This window comes from Notolabrus celidotus, chromosome 12 (genome assembly GCF_009762535.1).
Source record: "Notolabrus celidotus isolate fNotCel1 chromosome 12, fNotCel1.pri, whole genome shotgun sequence".
Classification (NCBI taxonomy): Eukaryota; Metazoa; Chordata; class Actinopteri; order Labriformes; family Labridae; genus Notolabrus; species Notolabrus celidotus.
Window position 1 is genome coordinate 30181447 of NC_048283.1, and position 19026 is coordinate 30200472.

General features: G+C 40.5%; 1 protein-coding gene across 3 annotated transcripts in view; it reads right to left on the minus strand.

Annotated features, from left to right (window-relative positions):
- ulk4 (unc-51 like kinase 4) overlaps positions 1-19026 on the minus strand; it is a 91451-nt gene that overhangs the window by 14997 nt on the left and 57428 nt on the right. For all 3 annotated transcript variants that reach the window (XM_034697892.1, XM_034697891.1, XM_034697893.1), the window contains exons 31-35: positions 16522-16570; positions 14406-14496; positions 5639-5805; positions 2814-2915; positions 366-560 (exon numbers count right to left, since the gene is read on the minus strand). In XM_034697892.1, coding sequence (XP_034553783.1) covers positions 366-560; positions 2814-2915; positions 5639-5805; positions 14406-14496; positions 16522-16570 — 604 coding nt within the window. The remainder of the gene's footprint in view (positions 1-365; positions 561-2813; positions 2916-5638; positions 5806-14405; positions 14497-16521; positions 16571-19026) is intronic.

Sequence of the window (19026 nt, forward strand, 5' to 3'; positions counted from 1 at the left end):
TTGAGAAACTATACTCTATTTTCAGAACAGCAGCACAGCATGGCTGTGTGCGAGTGTCTGAACTGAGGGTGTTGCTATTATTTCAATAGTTTCAGTATTCAGGTCTTGAATTTTTGGGGTTAATATTATAACCTAAAAAATACAAAAAACACCGGACAAAGTTTCTTCAACCAGAGATATTGAAGCACACATCAGGGTTGTAATATGATCAATACATACACCTCATAAGACTCATACATATAAAACACAAACTGAAATCTGATGGTCTTTCAAACAACCAATGTTGAAGTTTGTGTAAATGTCTCTGTAAATGCATGGCTGCTGGTCTGTTTGTGTCTGCATGCCTGAGTGTGCACCACACTCACCAGTCGTTTGATGATTCTGAGTGTAGTACGTTGGATTTTAGGGGTCTCAGTGTGCATGTGTGTTTGCAACACATGTGAGAAGCTCTGCAAACAGGAAGGTGACAGACAGTAGTAGCCTTCCCCTCCGTACAGCTGGACCAGGAGGGACAGACACTGAATAGACTCCTCCCAAACCTCCTGGATTTCAGTGGAGAGCTTCAAGGAGAGAAAATCAGTTATTAAAGAACCTAATGACACAGATGCACAAACCATATTTCACTCCATGTTACTGTGGGTACATAAGGCAAGGGCTCAAAATGAAGATAAACTGATTTCTCCTTCTAGCATAACTTGCAGTATTTAGCATGAAAACACAAAACACAATAAAACATAAGATGAATTCAAATAATTAGTAGTACTAGTACATATATGTTGGTGTTCTGAATCATACATCTACAAGAAATTTGAATAAAATTAAACATTTCAACCAATATTTGTGAAAGTTGCTGCGAGTTGTATCGATATCTTTTTAGTTTTTCTAAATTGACTTTATTAGGATTTTTAAATTTTTTTGGAGAATATATAAAGTGATATTGCATGGGACTGATGTTCTCTCTCCACTATGTGTATCCTATATTAACATCACTCCTTACCAAATGAACCATTAACTATCTGCATTGTGTGAATTATGGTGTGTAATTGACTATGTGTCAATAATCATCCCACCACTCTTCAGAGCTGTAGTATTTTTACAGAAGCCAGTTTGACAGTTTTAATACATTCAGGAATCATATTAACACTTCTGCTGTCTCTATCGCACTAATCTCCCATGGGGCAAAGGGGCTGCCTTGAGGCTGGGGGTGTGTCAGCTGCCCCTTTAACCCTCTCATACACAACCACACACAGACGCCCACTCAACACTCAATGTGTCAAGTATAAGTAAAAACCTCTATTGTGTCCCTTGAGACCTCCTCTTCTACTCCTCCTACTTTCCTAACCCCCCTCCTTTATGCCCTCAACTTCCCATGATGCCTCACAGCACCATCACTCTTGGCATGATTCTCCACATCTTTTCCCTCCAGTCTTCCCTTGCTGTAAAATCTCATTACATCCTCTCCCCTCGATACGACTCCTTTAAAATCAAAACCATCTTCTTTCTTGGTTTTCATTCAAATCAGTTTTGTTTGAAATATTTTAAATTGTGATATTTTCTAATGTATATGAAAGCTGCATATTGCAAAAAAAAGACCACTATCTATCATGCAATCTGACTAGATTTTATCCCTGTTTGAGAAGTATTTCAATCATCAATGAGTGATTCTAAATGCAGAGAGAAGTTATTGTTAAAGAATATTTTTATGAGAAAAAACAAAGTCATCATATTTTCAGATTTTGGTGATTATTCAACCCTCTGTAGACTTGTTATTATTATTATTATTACTAATATGACAGTTGCAAAAACATTTCCACATTTCTCTGTGCAGAAAAGCCAACAATGTACCCAGATTTATCTTCCTGTTGGTCAGGCTGCACCACTTTCTGTGCTGGCACTTGCAGATATAAGAGCCTTTTCTGCAGATTTGTGGGATTAATATTTGTAATGACCTTAGTAAAATTACCCCAGAAAACCAGAATAATCATCTGCAGTGAAACAGACAAGCACTTTCCAAGTAGCATGCTGCTTTTACATAACATTCTTACATTACTCTACATAACATGTAGCAGAGTCAGTGTGTTTACAGGGAATGAAATAAGAAATCAGAGGACACAGTGTCAAAGTGCATTTTAATCATTGCGAGTAGTTTACTTTGGGGCTGTCTGATTAACTTAATTAGCATAATAGACAAATATGAACTTTTTTGGGAGTGTGTATCTAATTGGATAAACTTGCTTAGTGGTGTTGCTGTTTACGGTGCAGACAGACATGAGAGCAAGCTTTTGTAAGTTTTCCTTTTTAGTCCTGATGGGAAAAGGTGAATCCAAATATGGTCTTAACTGTTTTCTTCAGCTTGTCAAAATTACTCTGATTTACAGGATTGGTGAACATTAGCTCGTGCTGAAAAGTGCTGCAGAAGCAGTAAGTTTCAATTATACCCAGACATCTTTCAGTAGTCTTGTTACAGTTGTCTTGTATTCCTCCACTATCTTCTGCCTGCTGGTAAAAGTTTTATTTCAGTAATGCTTGCAAACTTATTCCTGGTAAAAACAATAACGGAACACATAACCTCTCATAAGTATACAGTCCCCCTCTCTCTCTCCCTCACTCTCACACACAAACACACACACTGCGTCGCATAAATAAGCATACACACATGGTTTGTCTGGCAGTATCAGGCATAAATTTAGACATACAGTACACAAACATGCATGCAAGGGCAACAGAAAATATTTATGTATGCATTCAAGGCATTTACCACTACCACACACACATACACACACACACTGAGGCCCTGTGAGTATTAGTCTCACCATGTGAATGAGGAGTGTGCTGAGTTGGCTCAGGGGTCGGTTTTCTAGGAGCAGCTTCTCTGCTGCCTCCATCTCCACTGCTGGACAAGATAGCCTCTGGCTCTATACACACACACACACACACGAGCACACACACACATATACACACACACACACACACACACACACACACACACACACACACACACACACACACACACACACACACACACACACACACACACACACACACACACACACACACACACACACACACACACACACACACACACAGATGTTAAATCATTTATAGATATTTGACAGTCAATAATGATGGATCCAGAGACCTGCCAGGACAGATTCTGTCAGACAGGGAGACACACTGATGGATGGACTTGGAGAGGAACTGGTTTCTCTGCATACGTGATGTTATTTGAACTCTTCTTTAAAACAACATGTTTTCAGTAGCGCACAGTTTCCGCAGATTTTTTAATATTCATATTCAGTCATTTTTAACTTAAACTCGTTAATATGCGTTCTCATTAGCACCTCTGTCCCTCACTTTGGCTTATTTTAGTACAGCTCATGCCTACAGTAGAACTTCAGGCCAATTAGTGCTGCAATTATGTGATTAATACTGACATATTTTTTGTCCCTCTCATCCAAAGTCACTTCTTCTCTGTTTTGCTCTCTCTCTCTCCTCTCCCTTTTTTCTTCTACAGGATATATATAATCTCGGACTCTCTCTCCCTTGACCAACAGAGTAATAGTTTGGGGAGAACGCTCTAGTCACGTCCTCCGTCCTTATCAGACCTTATTACCCAAATGAATTTGGTTTGGGCTGAAGTTTTTCTTTTTAATGAGCTTTGCATTTCTCGCAGAATTGATTTCCGCTGCACATTCTGCCTGCTCCCTTTCCATCTCTGTCTCTCTTTCTATCTCTCCATCCTTCCCTCACTCTCGTCTGTCCTTCTCTTTTCCACCAAGTCTTCAACCCTGCCTCCCCTTTACTCCCCCCAACCCCCTGTCCAGGCATTAATATGTATGCGTTGGGCTGGGGTGCACACTATGGGGAGATGGGGGCTGGTGTGTATGTGTATATGTGAGCGTATGTCAGTGTGTGTGTGTGTGTGTGTGTGTGTGTGTGTGTGTGTGTGTGTGTGTGTGTGTGTGCGTGTAAGGAGGCAAGCTGAGGACAAAGCCAGTGGTGATAATGAGGCCGCAGGGACATAGCCAGACAGGCCCCTCTGTGTATGCCTGTAAGTATGTGTGTGTGTGTGTGTGTGTGTGTGTGTGTGTGTGTGTGTGTGTGTGTGTGTGTGTGTGTGTGTGTATGTGTGTGTCCCATGGATTCAGGACCTCATCCGCTTTCTCCTGAGTCCACAACTTCAATATTGCAGTTGCTTAAACCTGCTAGCTTCCACTGCACACATCAATGGAAACCCACAGACACATTCACAAGCACACACACACACACGTATACACACACATGCACACATGCCTTAAGGGACATGATACAAGGGCAACATTGGGAGTGAGTTGACTTTGCGAATCTGTGCTCAACCAAGATGGAACTGGTAAATAGTTGTGAATCAATGTGTGAAATGCTGCAGCCTATAAGGACCTATGGATCATGATACAGCAAAACAACCAACACATGGCCAACAACCGTTTCAAACAAACACATAAATAAATACGAGTTGGAGCATTGTGACTGTCATAGTGCAGAGAATAATAAGTATTATATGAGAAGTAAGAAGCCATAATTATTAAGTTTTAAACTTGTAATCATATTATTGTGGGGGACTTGCAGATGGCAAATATTGATCATTTCTGGCCATTGAGGTGCTTTGTTAGTTGGTTTCATGACCCAGCTTTCTGACCAATAACCCAGGTTTATTAAATACTTGATTCTGATTGGTCAAAACCTCTTAACTAAGATATTAACTCTGAATAGCTAGAGCAATACCAGGGATAACTAGATCACACATGTCATATCAACTCCCCAACTCGGTGGAGGCATGATGGCTGTCTAACATGAGTCTGGTTCTGCTCGAGGTTTCTGCCTGTTAAAGGAAGTTTTTCCTTGTCCCTGTAACTAGCTAAATACTGCGAGATGCAATGCTCATGGTGGATTAGGAAGAGATAAGACTGAGTCTTACCCTGCCTTGGTGTTGGGTCTCTGGTCATAATTTAACATAGAGTAGTCTAGACCTGCTCTGTTTGTGAAAGTGTCTTGAGATAACGTTTGTTGTGATTTGGCGCTATACAAATAAAGATTGATTGATTGAATGATTGATTGATTGATTGATTGATTGATTGAATGATTGATTTCAAATCAATCTGTGGAAAGCACTTTTATAAAGTTTGTTATTTCACCTCTTCCTGTTGATAATAGCAAACTGACAGCATCAGTGACAGCATGAAGAATATTTCAAATAATACTACTCTCTAATACTCTATGTTTATTTAGAGAGCACAAAACTTAAGATTTATGGTTTATGGCAGACTGGTCACCTGCATTGAAAAGAAGACAAGAGGTGATAAACTGCACTGAAAATGGCAAGGGATGTTAAAACACAAAAGGAGCCGAGTGAAAGTGACGTCAACCAAATTAAAGAAAACAGACACAAAGCACCAACTGCAACATGGTAGAGGCTTTGAATGCAGCGTTACAGGACTGACTGAGTGAAGAGAAAATGAAAACATAAACGTTACAGCGGAGAGGAACTTACACAGATGCTGCAGTTACTTATTTACTTTTCAAATCTTTTTCAAATGTTACAAATGTGAGAGAAAGTGTGGTGTTCTTCTTGTTCTCATTAGCTGTGTTTGAGCTTTCATACCTGCAGTGCAGAGCGGATAACAGCAGACATCTGTTTTAGGATGGTGTGAAGCAGTTCCAGTAGGGCCTGTAACACAAGATGACTGACCTTCCTCCCAGCATGCCCCGCTCCATCCAGGTGGACTTGAGCAGCTTCTGAGAGGGTGCTCACCACCACCTCTATTAGACCTGCACACAGAAGGAACAACAGATGAACTCAGTATATTTTTTTGGATTCTTGTTGCATTTTATAAAAACCAGGTGCATTCAATCTTACAGGTAACATCATGATCATGTTTACAAAATTCACATCCTGTTGGAAAGTATTTGACCCCTGAACTGGCTTTGTTACATAATTCCAAAGACAGAGAGTTATCAAAATATCAGTCTGCTCTTTAGTAAATTAACTCACTGATAAAGCTCACACAGTAAACTGTGTTTTAACCATCTAAAATACAAACTTCTAGATTCTTAACTACCAAATACTTCTCTCTCGCTCTCTCAGGTTTGTGTATGTCAGAGGTATAAAACACCTGAGCCAACTTGAGTTAATGTCTGTGGCTGCAGGCTCTGGCTGGACTCCACACTGGATCAATAGCCTCTGCGGAGGATGAGGGACACTCTTCCTCCTAAGTCGATTAGCATTTCATTGTCACCAATTTGCCCCGCAGAGAGAAAAATAGCTGAATTTGACATTTGACGATTAAAACAGACTTTGAAGCTGTGGGGTTGAATTAATCTGTGACAATCAGATAGTATCAACACAGCCAAGTCCACAGAGTGGTAACACAAACAGTAACAATAGATTATAACTCAATTTAGATGCTCATCTGAAAACACATTCAGTTCTGCTCTCATATCTGTTTCACTTTCCTCACACCTCCTTTTATTGCTCCCCAGAAAACCGCCCATGTAGAACAAGTTGTAAAGCTGCTAACCCCTGCAAAGCCATGAATAAAAAGCCCCTACTAAAGTGCAAAACCGTGTTCCTTTGCTTGTTAAATTTAACATGACACAGAGGATATTCTGCATTTTGCAGCTCCGTGGGTGCATTTTGCATTGGTAGGTTTCAGTCCCTTAGGCTCTAACATCACATCTCTGTAAGTGAAGACCAGATGAATTCTGCCCTGATACGACCTTAGTATCTTATAAATGTACGTTGTGCCTATCAGTAAGTCTAAAGTTGTACTTCCATTTCTGTATAAGGCAACAGTTAAATAACAAATGAATTAAATTAGTCCTCACTGGGGAAAATACACACAGTGTTATTTTCTGTTCCAACAGATCTTTATTTAGAATGTAGAAGGTGTGAGAGTGTTTATTTTTGTAAGTGAGAGTGAAACACTGCAGACATTAGAAAGCCGTTAAAGTTAGCCTGCTGTCAGAGAGATGTACTGTTACTTTGTCAAGCTGCCTCATAATTAAATAAATAGATCGTTCTGCTTTGGACCGTTGAGTCAAAAAAAGGCCTCCTCTGCTGTTAATGCGATCCGACAATGTGGTCCAGCTCAGATGAACGCTCTGCTCTAGATAGAGGCTCATGTATATGTTAATATCATTATTCTGTGGTTATCTGCTCGGAATAACTTCCCCAATACACGGCCATGTGAAACAAAACACACAGAAAAGAAAGTTTGAAATACATTTCCCAAACTTTTTTGTTTTAGTCTCGTTTCAATAACAGGATTATTAATCCAGTATAAAAGACTGTACCTGTTTATTGAATCCGAAGCAACTAATCACATTAGGATCATAAATAGACAGCCCAAACAGTATTCAGTGTACCTGTTGTCTTCATTCACGTAAATACATTAACATATGTCGACATAAAACATAAATACCACTGTGAAGAAACTATGGTGTGTTTTTGTCATGAGTGTGCATGGAAGGTAACATGACCAGACCACAGGGAACAGAAACAGCAAAAACTAAAGTAACAGCAAAGTTCTTCTGTGATTCTCAAACTATTCATTGACTTGAATTTGGAGACAGAGGAGAGAAAATATCTATTTAGAAACACACTGTCAACCGGGCCAAGAAAAAGGTTTGGGCCAAAAACTGGAAAGATAACTTGAGCATTTCCAAAAGTATTTGCAAATACACCAGCATTTTTTATTTTAGTCACACACTGGCAGTAATCTTTGGCTCTACTGACCACCTGTCCACATAAAAAAGTTTTGATGTTATCATGGTGTCAATGCATTTAGATTAGACCAGCTGGTCTACCCATACAAAACACCTGATAACAGACCAAGATAGGAAAATTAGTACATACTTGGTGAGTCATGGTAAACACACAAAAAAACAGTAGTAGGGTCACAGTGACATAAACAAACCAAGTCTCTGATGTTGCTTATAGATTTGACAACTTGCGCCCATTCTGGTTCTATTTAAGTTGTTTTACATTTCTCAAAATTTCACTAAGATAGGGGGAAAAAATAAAGTTGCTGATACAAGCTCAATGACAAAACAAAACAAGGCTCTTAGACCAAAAAGTTAAATCAAATCAAGTTCCACATCAGCACCACAGAAGGCTGTGATGACTGCAATAATACCGGCAAAGAAGGGTTCGCCTTTTAGATAGAAGGCCATTTTCCACCACAATCATAAAGGTTTCTGAGGCCGTTTATTCTCCTTTATTCTGACTGAATCCCCATCTGACCACTGAATATTTCCCAACTCAATTTCAGATTTTTTTTACAATAAATATTGCACAGAACCTTTCTGCATGCTCAGAAACACACTTTTTTGATCATGCAGAACAAACACTGACTGCAAAATAGTTGTGGAAAGCTTTTAAGCCTTTTTAAGCCTGGATACTTTTATCCAATGTTCTGTCCTGTGCAGGAAACAGTGACATGGTAGGAACACACTGAGCTCAACATTTTTAAATGATGTGTGAAAAACACTCAACAGTAACTTTAGGTGTTAACATAAGTAACTCTTACTCTAGTCATTACAAATACATGCATAAAGCAGGACCCCATATTGTAAGCACTGCAGTTATATATCCATTGCTTATGTTGCAGCTTGATTATTATAACTATGACTATTGGAAACAAAACCCAAACATTGTGTGTGCAGTGTGATCCATTCTTGTCATGGTAAGATTCCTTCCTTGCAGTATTCCATGTCTATATGATCTTCATAACTTCAAGCAACTTCATTCAGCTAATGCTAGTAAGCCAATTATATAAATTCTTAGTTTAAACTGAAGTTAGATGCTCATTTTAAGACTGGCTGAATAAATATGGAGTGAAACTATTGTGTCCAGTCCTATTTTGGAGTTTAGACTTTAGGTTAAAAATAGACACTGTACAATGCTTTGCAGTATTATCTATTTATAACCATGCAAAATGAGTACGATGGGGATTCAACAGGAAAGGTGGCTCAGAGGATTACTGTCTGAACAAAGTAGGAAAGAAGTCAGAGGACAAAAACAGTTCACTGAACTAAATACATGATCAATGTGTTATTCATGAAGAAAGAGTTCAATTAAAGGTTGCACAATGTTCTAACAATAAGACTTTCATCAATACATTGTGCTGTATCTGTATAGGTTTTCATCAAGGACAGAAGGAATTATGATCAAACTAAGTGTGTGCTTAATGTACTTCAGAATGACTAAAAGCAGAGGTCTTGTTCATCCTCCAGGCTTCTACCTGGTACATCCCAGAAGTTTTTGGTTCTACCCTGTGGTTGACAGTGGCAATCATCATATTCTGTAGAGAACTCAGCTTGAAGCATATGTGCATTTTTCTAGTTAAAGTATGACTAAATCTACAGGGGAACAGCTGCCGTGTTAACAGCAAAGTGTTACCAAAAGTAATATAAAACGCTTAAAGATGTTTGCGATGTTCTCTGTTCATTGTGGCAATAGCAAAACATGGCTTCACAAAGTCTGAGAGCAGAGGATGTTATAGACAAGCACGCATTTTCAAGTTGTTTTTATATGCTGACTTGCATATTCAAAAGTGTTTATTCAAGCTAAATATAACTGAAGACATGCAAGGGCTGTGCTGTGACTGCTTACACAAGATGCATTCTGAGACATGTAGGCACCTTATCATCATACAAACTTAAATATATGACTATATATGCTGCATCATGATTACTTATTCAGCAGGATGTTGTTCTTTGTAAAACAGAATACCTTTATACTATAAATCTTCATCTCAATGAATAACTTCTCACTAGTATTAGAGATGAAGATGTAAACTGCATTAGTATCAGCAGAGAGAACTCAAGACACACTGCAGTACATCTTACATTTACTGTCGAAAGGGTGTTATTGATTGGCATTATGTAAAGTTGTAAATCCAGTGACCTCTTGGGTGCTTGCTAATATGTTAATATTAATATGGAAGAAGGAGCTTTGTGGTATAAATTATGCTAGAGGGCATATTTATTGATTGGACACATATGGACCAAATGTGAAAAAAACATTAAGAGTTTTTTAGACAATATTTGGGGAGATAGACTTCAGCCTGAACCTAATTTCAAATGGCAATTTAAGGATGCAAGCTACACAGTAAGTAGATAACACGGGCACAGAGGCAATTACCTAAAAGGTCCCTCTGAGCTTCTCACAGAGGGTCAAGAGAAATAACAAGGATTGGTGGAGGATCAAACCCAGAGAAACCTCAATGACCCTCAAAGATGCTGAAGACATTTGGATTCCCTGAAGTCTTCTTAAACTAATGAAGTTTAAGAAGCTGAAATGAACTGACACCTTGTCAGTCTGTCAGCCTAAGACTGTACTCAGGAGCTGCTCAGGCTGCAAACTCTTAGGAATTGTTGTGGGAACTTTGGCTGCTCTGCATGCTCTACAGTCATGGCCAAAAGTTTTGAGAATGACACAACTATTAATTTTCACAAAGTCTGCTGTTTCAGTTTTTATAATGGCAATTTGCATATACTCCAGAATGTTATGAGGAGTGATCAGCTCAACTGCAATTAATTGCAAAGTCCCTCTTTGCCTTGAAAATGAACTTTATCACCAAAAACACATTTCCACTGCATTTCAGCCCTGCCACAAAAGGACCAGCTAACATCATTTCAATGACACACAGGTGTCACACACATTAACACAGGTGTGGGTGTTGATGAGGACAAGGCTGGCGATCAATCTGTCATGATTGAGTGACTGGACACTTTAAAAGGAAGATGGTGCATGACACCATTGTTCCTCATCTGTTAGCCATGGTTACCTGCAAGGAAACACGTGCAGCCATCATTGCATTGCACAAAAAGGGCCTAACAGGGAAGTTTATAGCAGCGAGTAAGATTGCACCTCAGTCAACCGTCTATCGAATTATCAAGAACTTCAAGGAGAAAGGTTCAATTGTTGCCAAACAGGCTCCAGGGCGCCCAAGAAAGTCCAGCAAGCACCAGGACCGTCTCCTGAAGGTGTTACAGCTGGGGGGTCGGGCCACCACCAGTGCAGAGCTTTCTCAGGAATGGCAGCAGGCAGGTGTGAGTGCATCTGCACGCACAGTGAGGCGAAGACTTTTGGAGGAAGGCCTGGTGTCAAGGAGGGCAGCAAAGAAGCCACTTCTCTCCAGTAAAAACATCAGGGACAGACTGATATTCTGCAGAAGGTACAGGGACTGGACTGCTGAGGACTGGGGTAAAGTCATTTTCTCTGATGAATCCCCTTTCCGATTGTTTGGGGCATCTGGAGGAAGGCTTGTTCGGAGAAGACGAGGTGAGCTCTACCATCAGTCCTGTCTCTTGCCAACAGTGAAGCATCCTGAGACCATTCATGTGTGGGGTTGCTTTTCGGTCAAGGGAGTGGGCTCTCTCACAATCTTGCCTAAAAACACAGCCATGAATAAAGAATGGTACCAGAACGTCCTCCGAGAGCAACTTCTCCCAACCATCCAAGGGCAGTTTGGTGATGAAGAATGCCTTTTCCAGCATGATGGAGCACCTTGCCATAAAGCAAAAGTCATAACAAAATGGCTCGGGGAACAAAACATTAAGATTTTGGGCCCTTGGCCAGGAAACTCCCCAGATCTTAATCCCATTGAGAACTTGTGGTCAATCCTCAAGAGGCGGGTGGACAATCAAAAACCCACAAATTCTGACAAACTCCAAGCATTGATTATGCAAGAATGGACTGCCATCAGTCAGGATTTGGTCCAGAAGTTGATTGACAGCATGCCAGGGAGAACTGCAGAGGTCTTGAAAAAGAAGGGTCAACACTGCAAATATTGACTTATTGCATGAATTCTGTGTAATTCTCAATAAAAGCTTTTGATACTTATGAAATGCTTCTAATTGTATTTCATTATACCATAGAAACATCTGACAAAAACACCTTAAAACCTTGAAGCAGCAGACTTTGTGAAAATGTAATATTTGTGTCATTCTCAAAACTTTTGGCCATGACTGTAGATGTGTCCGTATTCTTATCAAATTACACAGTTTGCTTGTCAGTGTGCCAACAAAATGAGTCTCAAATTCATTCTCATTAGAGAAGCTCCAGGCTTCACATCCTTATATAATCAGATTACAACCATGACATTATCCTGCTACATGTTCACAAATTAAAACTGAGCCATCCACTATCATGTGTAATAAAAATAAGTTTGTTTATGAAGTCTCTCTTCATCTCCATCAAGTCAGTCAGTCAGTCAGGTACCCCCCATACTTCTCTCTATCTCTCCCTCTATCGACCTGTCACTCATGTCAACTTCACATTTCCTCTGCCATCATCTCATCCCTCCATCCCAGCCGCCGGCCCGAACTCACCATTGGCTCTCTCTTCCTCTCTCTCTCTGTATCCTAGTCTTCCTCTCTGTCACCTCCTCTCTGCTACCCTTTTTACCTTCCAATTTGCTTTCATTTCATATCGTCCCTTCCCTCCTTCTTCTTCTCTTGTGCTTTTTTAGCCGTTTTTCTTCTTTCTGTTGTTCTGCTCTCTCTCCCTATCTCTGCCTTTCTCTCTCTCTACTCCCTCTGTCTTCATTCCCCAGGGGGTATTATCTCAGTCGGAGGCAAATCTGCCCAATTATAAACCTCATCTCCTCTCTTCCTCTCTCTCTCCCTAACACACACACACACACACACACACACACACACACACAAACACACATCGGTGCTTCTGCATCCACAGCCCCCCATATACACACATCTCCTCTCAGTCTCACACATTCACACAAGCATAAGCAAAAATACATTCACACAAGCACAAAATAACATCTCACGATTTTGCTCTTCTTCACTGTCTACTTCATTGACTGCAAACACACACACACTCGCACACACTCACACACACACACACTCGCGTACACTCACACACACTCACACTCACACACACACACACGCACACGCACACACTCACACTCTCACTCACACTCACACTCACACTCACACTCACACTCACACTCACTGCCTTTCCCCTCCTCTCTCTGTCACACCTTAAAAAAGCCAATTATACACACTTCCTCCCTTCTCCTCTTCTCTCCCTCTCTCTTCTTTCTTGCCATCGCCACACTGATCTGGAGTGAACCACAAAAGGGATGGGAGAAAAAAGAGAGGGGAGGATAGAAGAGGAGCCCAAAAAGGAGGAGAGGAGAGAAGGTAAAAATGGCAACAAGGAAAGAAGGAAGGAAGGAGTGGGGAAATCATGAACCTGATGAGACTAGAAAGGAAGAAAGTAGTAAAAAGACGAGCAAAAGGAGGAGAGGAGAGGAGAGGAGAGGAGAGGAGAGGAGAGGAGAGGAGAGGAGAGGAGAGGAGAGGAGAGGAGAGGAGAGGAGAGGAGAGGAGAGGAGAGGAGAGGAGAGGAGAGGAGAGGAGATAGTGTTAATTGCCCGGCTAGTTTTAGTGCTGGCTTGACAGTTTCTTGTTGGGAGGAGAGCTGATTGGACGATAATGATGCTGACTAGTGAACTGCTGCTCTGCTGACCCAATAGAAATAGAAGGAGAGGAAGGGGTGATAAAAGAGATAGTTTTTGGGAGGACGAACTAAACATGACTCTAAACGACGTGTAATAGAAATTTGTGAAAGCAATCATTGCTTATTTTCATTGTCAATGTGAGTTCCAAACATAGTGCTGGACTGTGGGTGCTGAAAACTCACATTCACACACACACCGACAAATACACAGACACAGACAGGCAGCAGTGTTTGTGACTTTGTTTTGTAAAAACATCTTCCATTTATTACATTCATTCTCCTATTAAAGATTTAATCTGCATTCCTACATGCATAAGCTTTGTGCCTTGCAAGTGCTCCTTTCTAATTAAAATCCTAAATCATCACACACCAGCTCTTGAGTGCTGAAATGGACCTCAAAAGACCAAACTTCTGAAAACTATCCTTACTTCAAGACACCAAGAGTTTGACTTTCCCCTCTGGATCTACTGCAATCCACTGCAATGGACTGAACACACTAATGTCATTGACTTTCACTGTAACTGATGGGCAAAAAACATTGCCTTGCACACACACACAGATACACACACATACACACACCACAGAGTCAACATTATTGACCTGAATAAGCACAAATCTGGGGAAAACAAGCAGGCTGGGGAAAACAAGATGTCAACAAGTAACATGACAATAAGTAATGCTAGTGAAGAGGTGCATGATACAGAGAAGCTGAGCAGTGGATGGCAGACAGGCCTCAAGGACTCACATAACTCACTCACTAATAATTGAACCACTGACCGAGCCAAAACAAAACAAGAATAAAAAGTAGAGAACAGTAGAGAGTTTTGTTTATATACCATAGCAAAGAATAGTCTTCTATAAACTTAGGGCAGAGAAACTGTACCTTGTTGGTGTAGAGGAATCATTCCACTAAGATTACACAACAAGGCGACTGCATTCTGGATCAGCCCACTGTTAACATTGCTGCTGTTTGCCTACAGGGAGTAGAAAAGACAAGACAACTAGGTTACAGGTTAGACAACAACATGTTGTTCTCCATTTAACATCGCTCTAAACTTACAGCCCAGCATTAAAGAGGGGTTATCATGCTCATATTCAGGCTTCATATCGCCCAGCTGATGGTGTAGTAGTGGCATTTAATGTTTAGTATTGACATCCATCATGAATGAATGTAATGTTATGTGATGATAACATTGTTTTGAATTTCTTTCTAAGACTCCAGCTGAATTGATACAGGTGAATGTCATGTTTTGTTACTCCTCCTGAGTCTCAGTGAACTTTCTGTTTCAACGTGGGAGGCGACCTTACCCGTGTATTATTGACTACACTGTCAAAGTTGTCACCTGATTGCACGTAATAACTGTACATTACAAAGTTGTTATTGATGAATGCATTGTGTTGAGCAAAGCATTGAATAAATACTTCATATTTGGGGATGGTGTAGTTTTGACCTTTGATAGCAGATCGGTTTTGAAGGGAAAAAAAGGAGCAAGGCTGCAGTCCTCACTTTCCTCCTACTCCTCTTTTATTCCTCTTACTTTCTACTTTTGCACTGTCTCCTCCCTACAAATCTGTCTCTCCTTCCACCTACAGTTATTCACATCTCCTCTCCCTCCTGCCCTCATTCCACTATTTGATCCTCTCTGAGATACACCAGCGCTGCCTGCGGGCTCTGTGCGCATCAGTGTGATCTGCGTACGTGCTGATAAGCCTGCCTGCTGCTCATCATGTGCAGTAGCCTGAGGCTGAAGACAATGACATCAATTTGCACCTAGGACAACCTGCCCGTCAGTAACAACAAATGACAAAGCTAATCTATTTTGATCTTTATGGACTAATAAGCCGTGAAAGGACTATTATGTACATCACAGAATACAAACTGCCTTACAAAGAACAACAAGGAAAGGCATCCAACAGTCATTTTGTTGACTTACTGTCCTGCATCTAAAATAATTTCGCATTTATTTTTGATGTATCTACAGAGTAAACAGCACGAGTTCAGCCAAAGTATTTGACTACATCCACTCTGATGAGCCTCTGGCCTCCTCATCCACAACAACCAACCTGTTAAACAACCCTGGTTCAACTGGCTTCCTGACGTCCTTTCATGTCTGAAGCAGAACTACTTCATCATCTAGACAAATACAATTAAGCAAGTTTCTCCATGACAAGTGTGATCACAGTGACAGGTGAAATCAATCCAGATCACAGAGTTTCAGGCAGCATAAATCAATCTGAACGTGAGCAATACAGACTGCACTAATGGATCCTTACATGAGTGGTTCAGGCAGGAGTAAACAATCAGGAGAGAAGTTAATCAGGCTGTTGGAAAGCAGTGTTTAGCATTCTGCATCAGCTAGTCGGGGCTGGACAGGCAGCCATGCAGAACACTGATTATTTAGCGAGTGTGTGAATGTGTGCGTGTAAATGTGTCTGTGTGATGTGTGTGCGTGTGTGTGTTTTTGTGCACAAACCCTAAATTGTTTTCTGCAACACAAGTGAGTTTGTTTGCTGAAAACAGATTGTGCTGTATGAGTGTTCATTAGATTGCGCGTATGCAAAAAGGGTCAGGTGAAATAAATTGTTTACTGTGGAAACACTGTTATGCTTGGCTGATAACAGACAAGCGCTGTGTGTTTGTGTGAGATCTTAATAGTGGAGTCCATATTCCCACTCTATTAACCCTTCCTCCTCTCTAAGGCTGACCTGCAAGTCAATTACACCAGCCCTTTAATAGGTCAACACCACTCAGACTCATTTACATAAATACATGTAGAAGGGTTACATGGAGCGAGGGAGAGGGGAAAGGAAGGTTGGAGGAAGAGTATTACTGGGCTGTAATAAAATCAAACAGTAATGCTATGAAACACAGATTTTGATTAACTGACTGTCAGACTGTTTACCAGATTGACTGATTCCCTGAACCCCAAATGACCGAGTGTTTAGCAGATTTGCTGAACAAAAACTGATTAACTGATTAAGTGAGATTGGTTTCTTACCATAATGAGCTGAAGGACCATCGGAAGGATCCTACTCTGTTTGATCAACCTCAGAAGGAAGGAGAAAAATACATATTAAAGCAGAGGTAGAACAGGGTAAAAATTAATTCAATTTAGAGGCAATTCTGCCTCCTTTTCACGCATGCACACACACACGCATTTTTACACACTGCGCTGTTTCATCTTCATTAAGGTTGGAGTTCCGCTACAACTACTTTTGCCGGGTACCGCTGGAATTGGGGAGAGAAGAGAGGGGGAAAAAAGAGATGTGATGAGAGCAGATGAAGTGAGAGGAGGTGAGAGAAAAGAGGGAAGGACACAGAAAGAGGAGATGACAGTTAAGGAGAGGACGAGGTTAGAGAAACATTTGGATGAGAAGAGAAAGGAAGTGGAAGATTCAGAAAGAGGAAAAGATTGGGGTCAAGAAATGAAGAAGGATAGGGGTGTGGAAAAACAACTTGAGGCAAGGAATAAACAAATAAATCATGTTGGATCACATAGAAAATTAGAAGAAAGGCAAAGTGGAAGAGGAGGGAGAGAGATGGATGTTTAAATAGGCCATGACATTTTGTCTACCTCACTGTCAAGGTTCTTTAATTTGCAACCAATTACTATATGGCTGGAAAATCAACGTGTGCATGCACGCATAAATGAACACACATACACAAGTCATGCATGCATGTGTTAGGGTGCACAAAAAAGCAAGAAAGCATTCTTACTGTTGTGGAAACAAAGCCAGTTAAAGTCAGGTTTGTGTTGTCGGTAACAACTATTTGGATTTAAAAACCTGTCTTCATTTTAACTATGATTTATTGCTTGTTTCACAGGCATTAGATCACTTATGGTCAACAGGCTGTGCCTATCATTCACTGACAACTTTAGCACAAACATTGGGTCAACCTCCGAACACAAGCTGTATTTAGTTAATGTGATTTTCTGGGGACCATGTTGGAATAACGGTGCAGCATATGGATCCCATCAGAAGTGTGTCTTTTCCTTATTTTTATGATTTTACTGTTTAATATCCCAATTTGTGTTCCATATGTGTGCTGAGATACACAAGTCTCTATCTGGTCTGGTTCTGCTTTTTTTTAATAGAAATAAACACTACAGATAAAATTAATTGATGTGTGTTGAGGGAATATATCACATGTCAGTGGATGTACCTCTGAGCAAAACCATTAGCAAAGATGACACATTTTTATTTCCTACAATGCTGGAGGATCAGTTGTTTAGTGCCCTATTCTTGAGATTAGTATAATACATATAATAGTGGACACTGACTTGAATTCTGTTGTTGTATTTTACACTTGAAACATGAAAAATGAGCCCACAAATAAAGTCTTGACGTTATATTCATCCCTCTCCTCTGTTTTATTTATTTCATAAAGAATTCAATATGAGTGTGTTAGTGCGTTAGTGTGTCTGAGTGTGTCATATCTGTGTTTGTGCTTGCAGACATGATGGATGGCCCCCAATTACGTGGGTGACAGACTGAGAGAGGAGAGGACAGGCCAGGCCGGCACAACATGATAAACTGGACCACCTTTAAACTAGCAGCCATACATCAATAAACACAGCCCACAACACCCGACAATGAACAAACCAGGACACAATAGAGTGACATGAATACAAGAGAGATGAGACAACCCTCACTATATGTCATACATCATCAGCATGAGCTGTGTAATATATCCTATTATGACCAACAAATAAGCTTGATTAACCTCTGCTCGGCTGGTCATCTAATCCAGCTGTCAGTTTGGAGGATTAATCTGGGACCATTTTGAAAGGGCATCGTGTACTTTATGTCGGTGAAAAGATGTAATCAGGTGTTACATATCTTGGCATTTGGAAGTTTAGGTATAATATCATATTATATCAAATGGAACTACAAAGTTCAAGAGAATGGTCCAATTATTTGTAAATGACACACTTTAAAGCTGGGGTTGGTAGTCAGATTTAGATACACATTTTGTTATACTGGTTAAAATGATCTTTATGTCCCGATGGTAATCAATACATAATGTGTTCTTAAAAAAGAGGGGAAAAAAGCTGCTATCTACAGCCGGAGTAAACCTGGGAAAACACCAACCAATCCCTGCCATCAGGAGCCAAATGACGAAACCAATCAAATCCCGTCCTGCCGTTCTGCCCGCCTCCTGCAAAGCGTACATTTCATGTTTGTTTGTGTTTTTAACTTTCACTATGAGAATGTTTTGGTGTTTTCTTACCGCTGAGTGAGACATGAGTTGAAGTAGTGCAAAACACAAACGATGTGCTGAGGACCGGTTTTGAATCAGTCACCATCATATGGTGATCAGTGGCGCTCGTGCATGTGAGCGGGGACGTTGTTTTGGAGGAGCTTGGAGGGGAGGGGGGGAGGGGTTAGATGGAGTCCTGAGGAAACACTACATTCAAATTCATGCTAGTTTTCCGTGGCTACCAACCCTAGCTTTAATACATTTGTGTCATCATCATTAAATATTTTCCTGCGTTTATTCA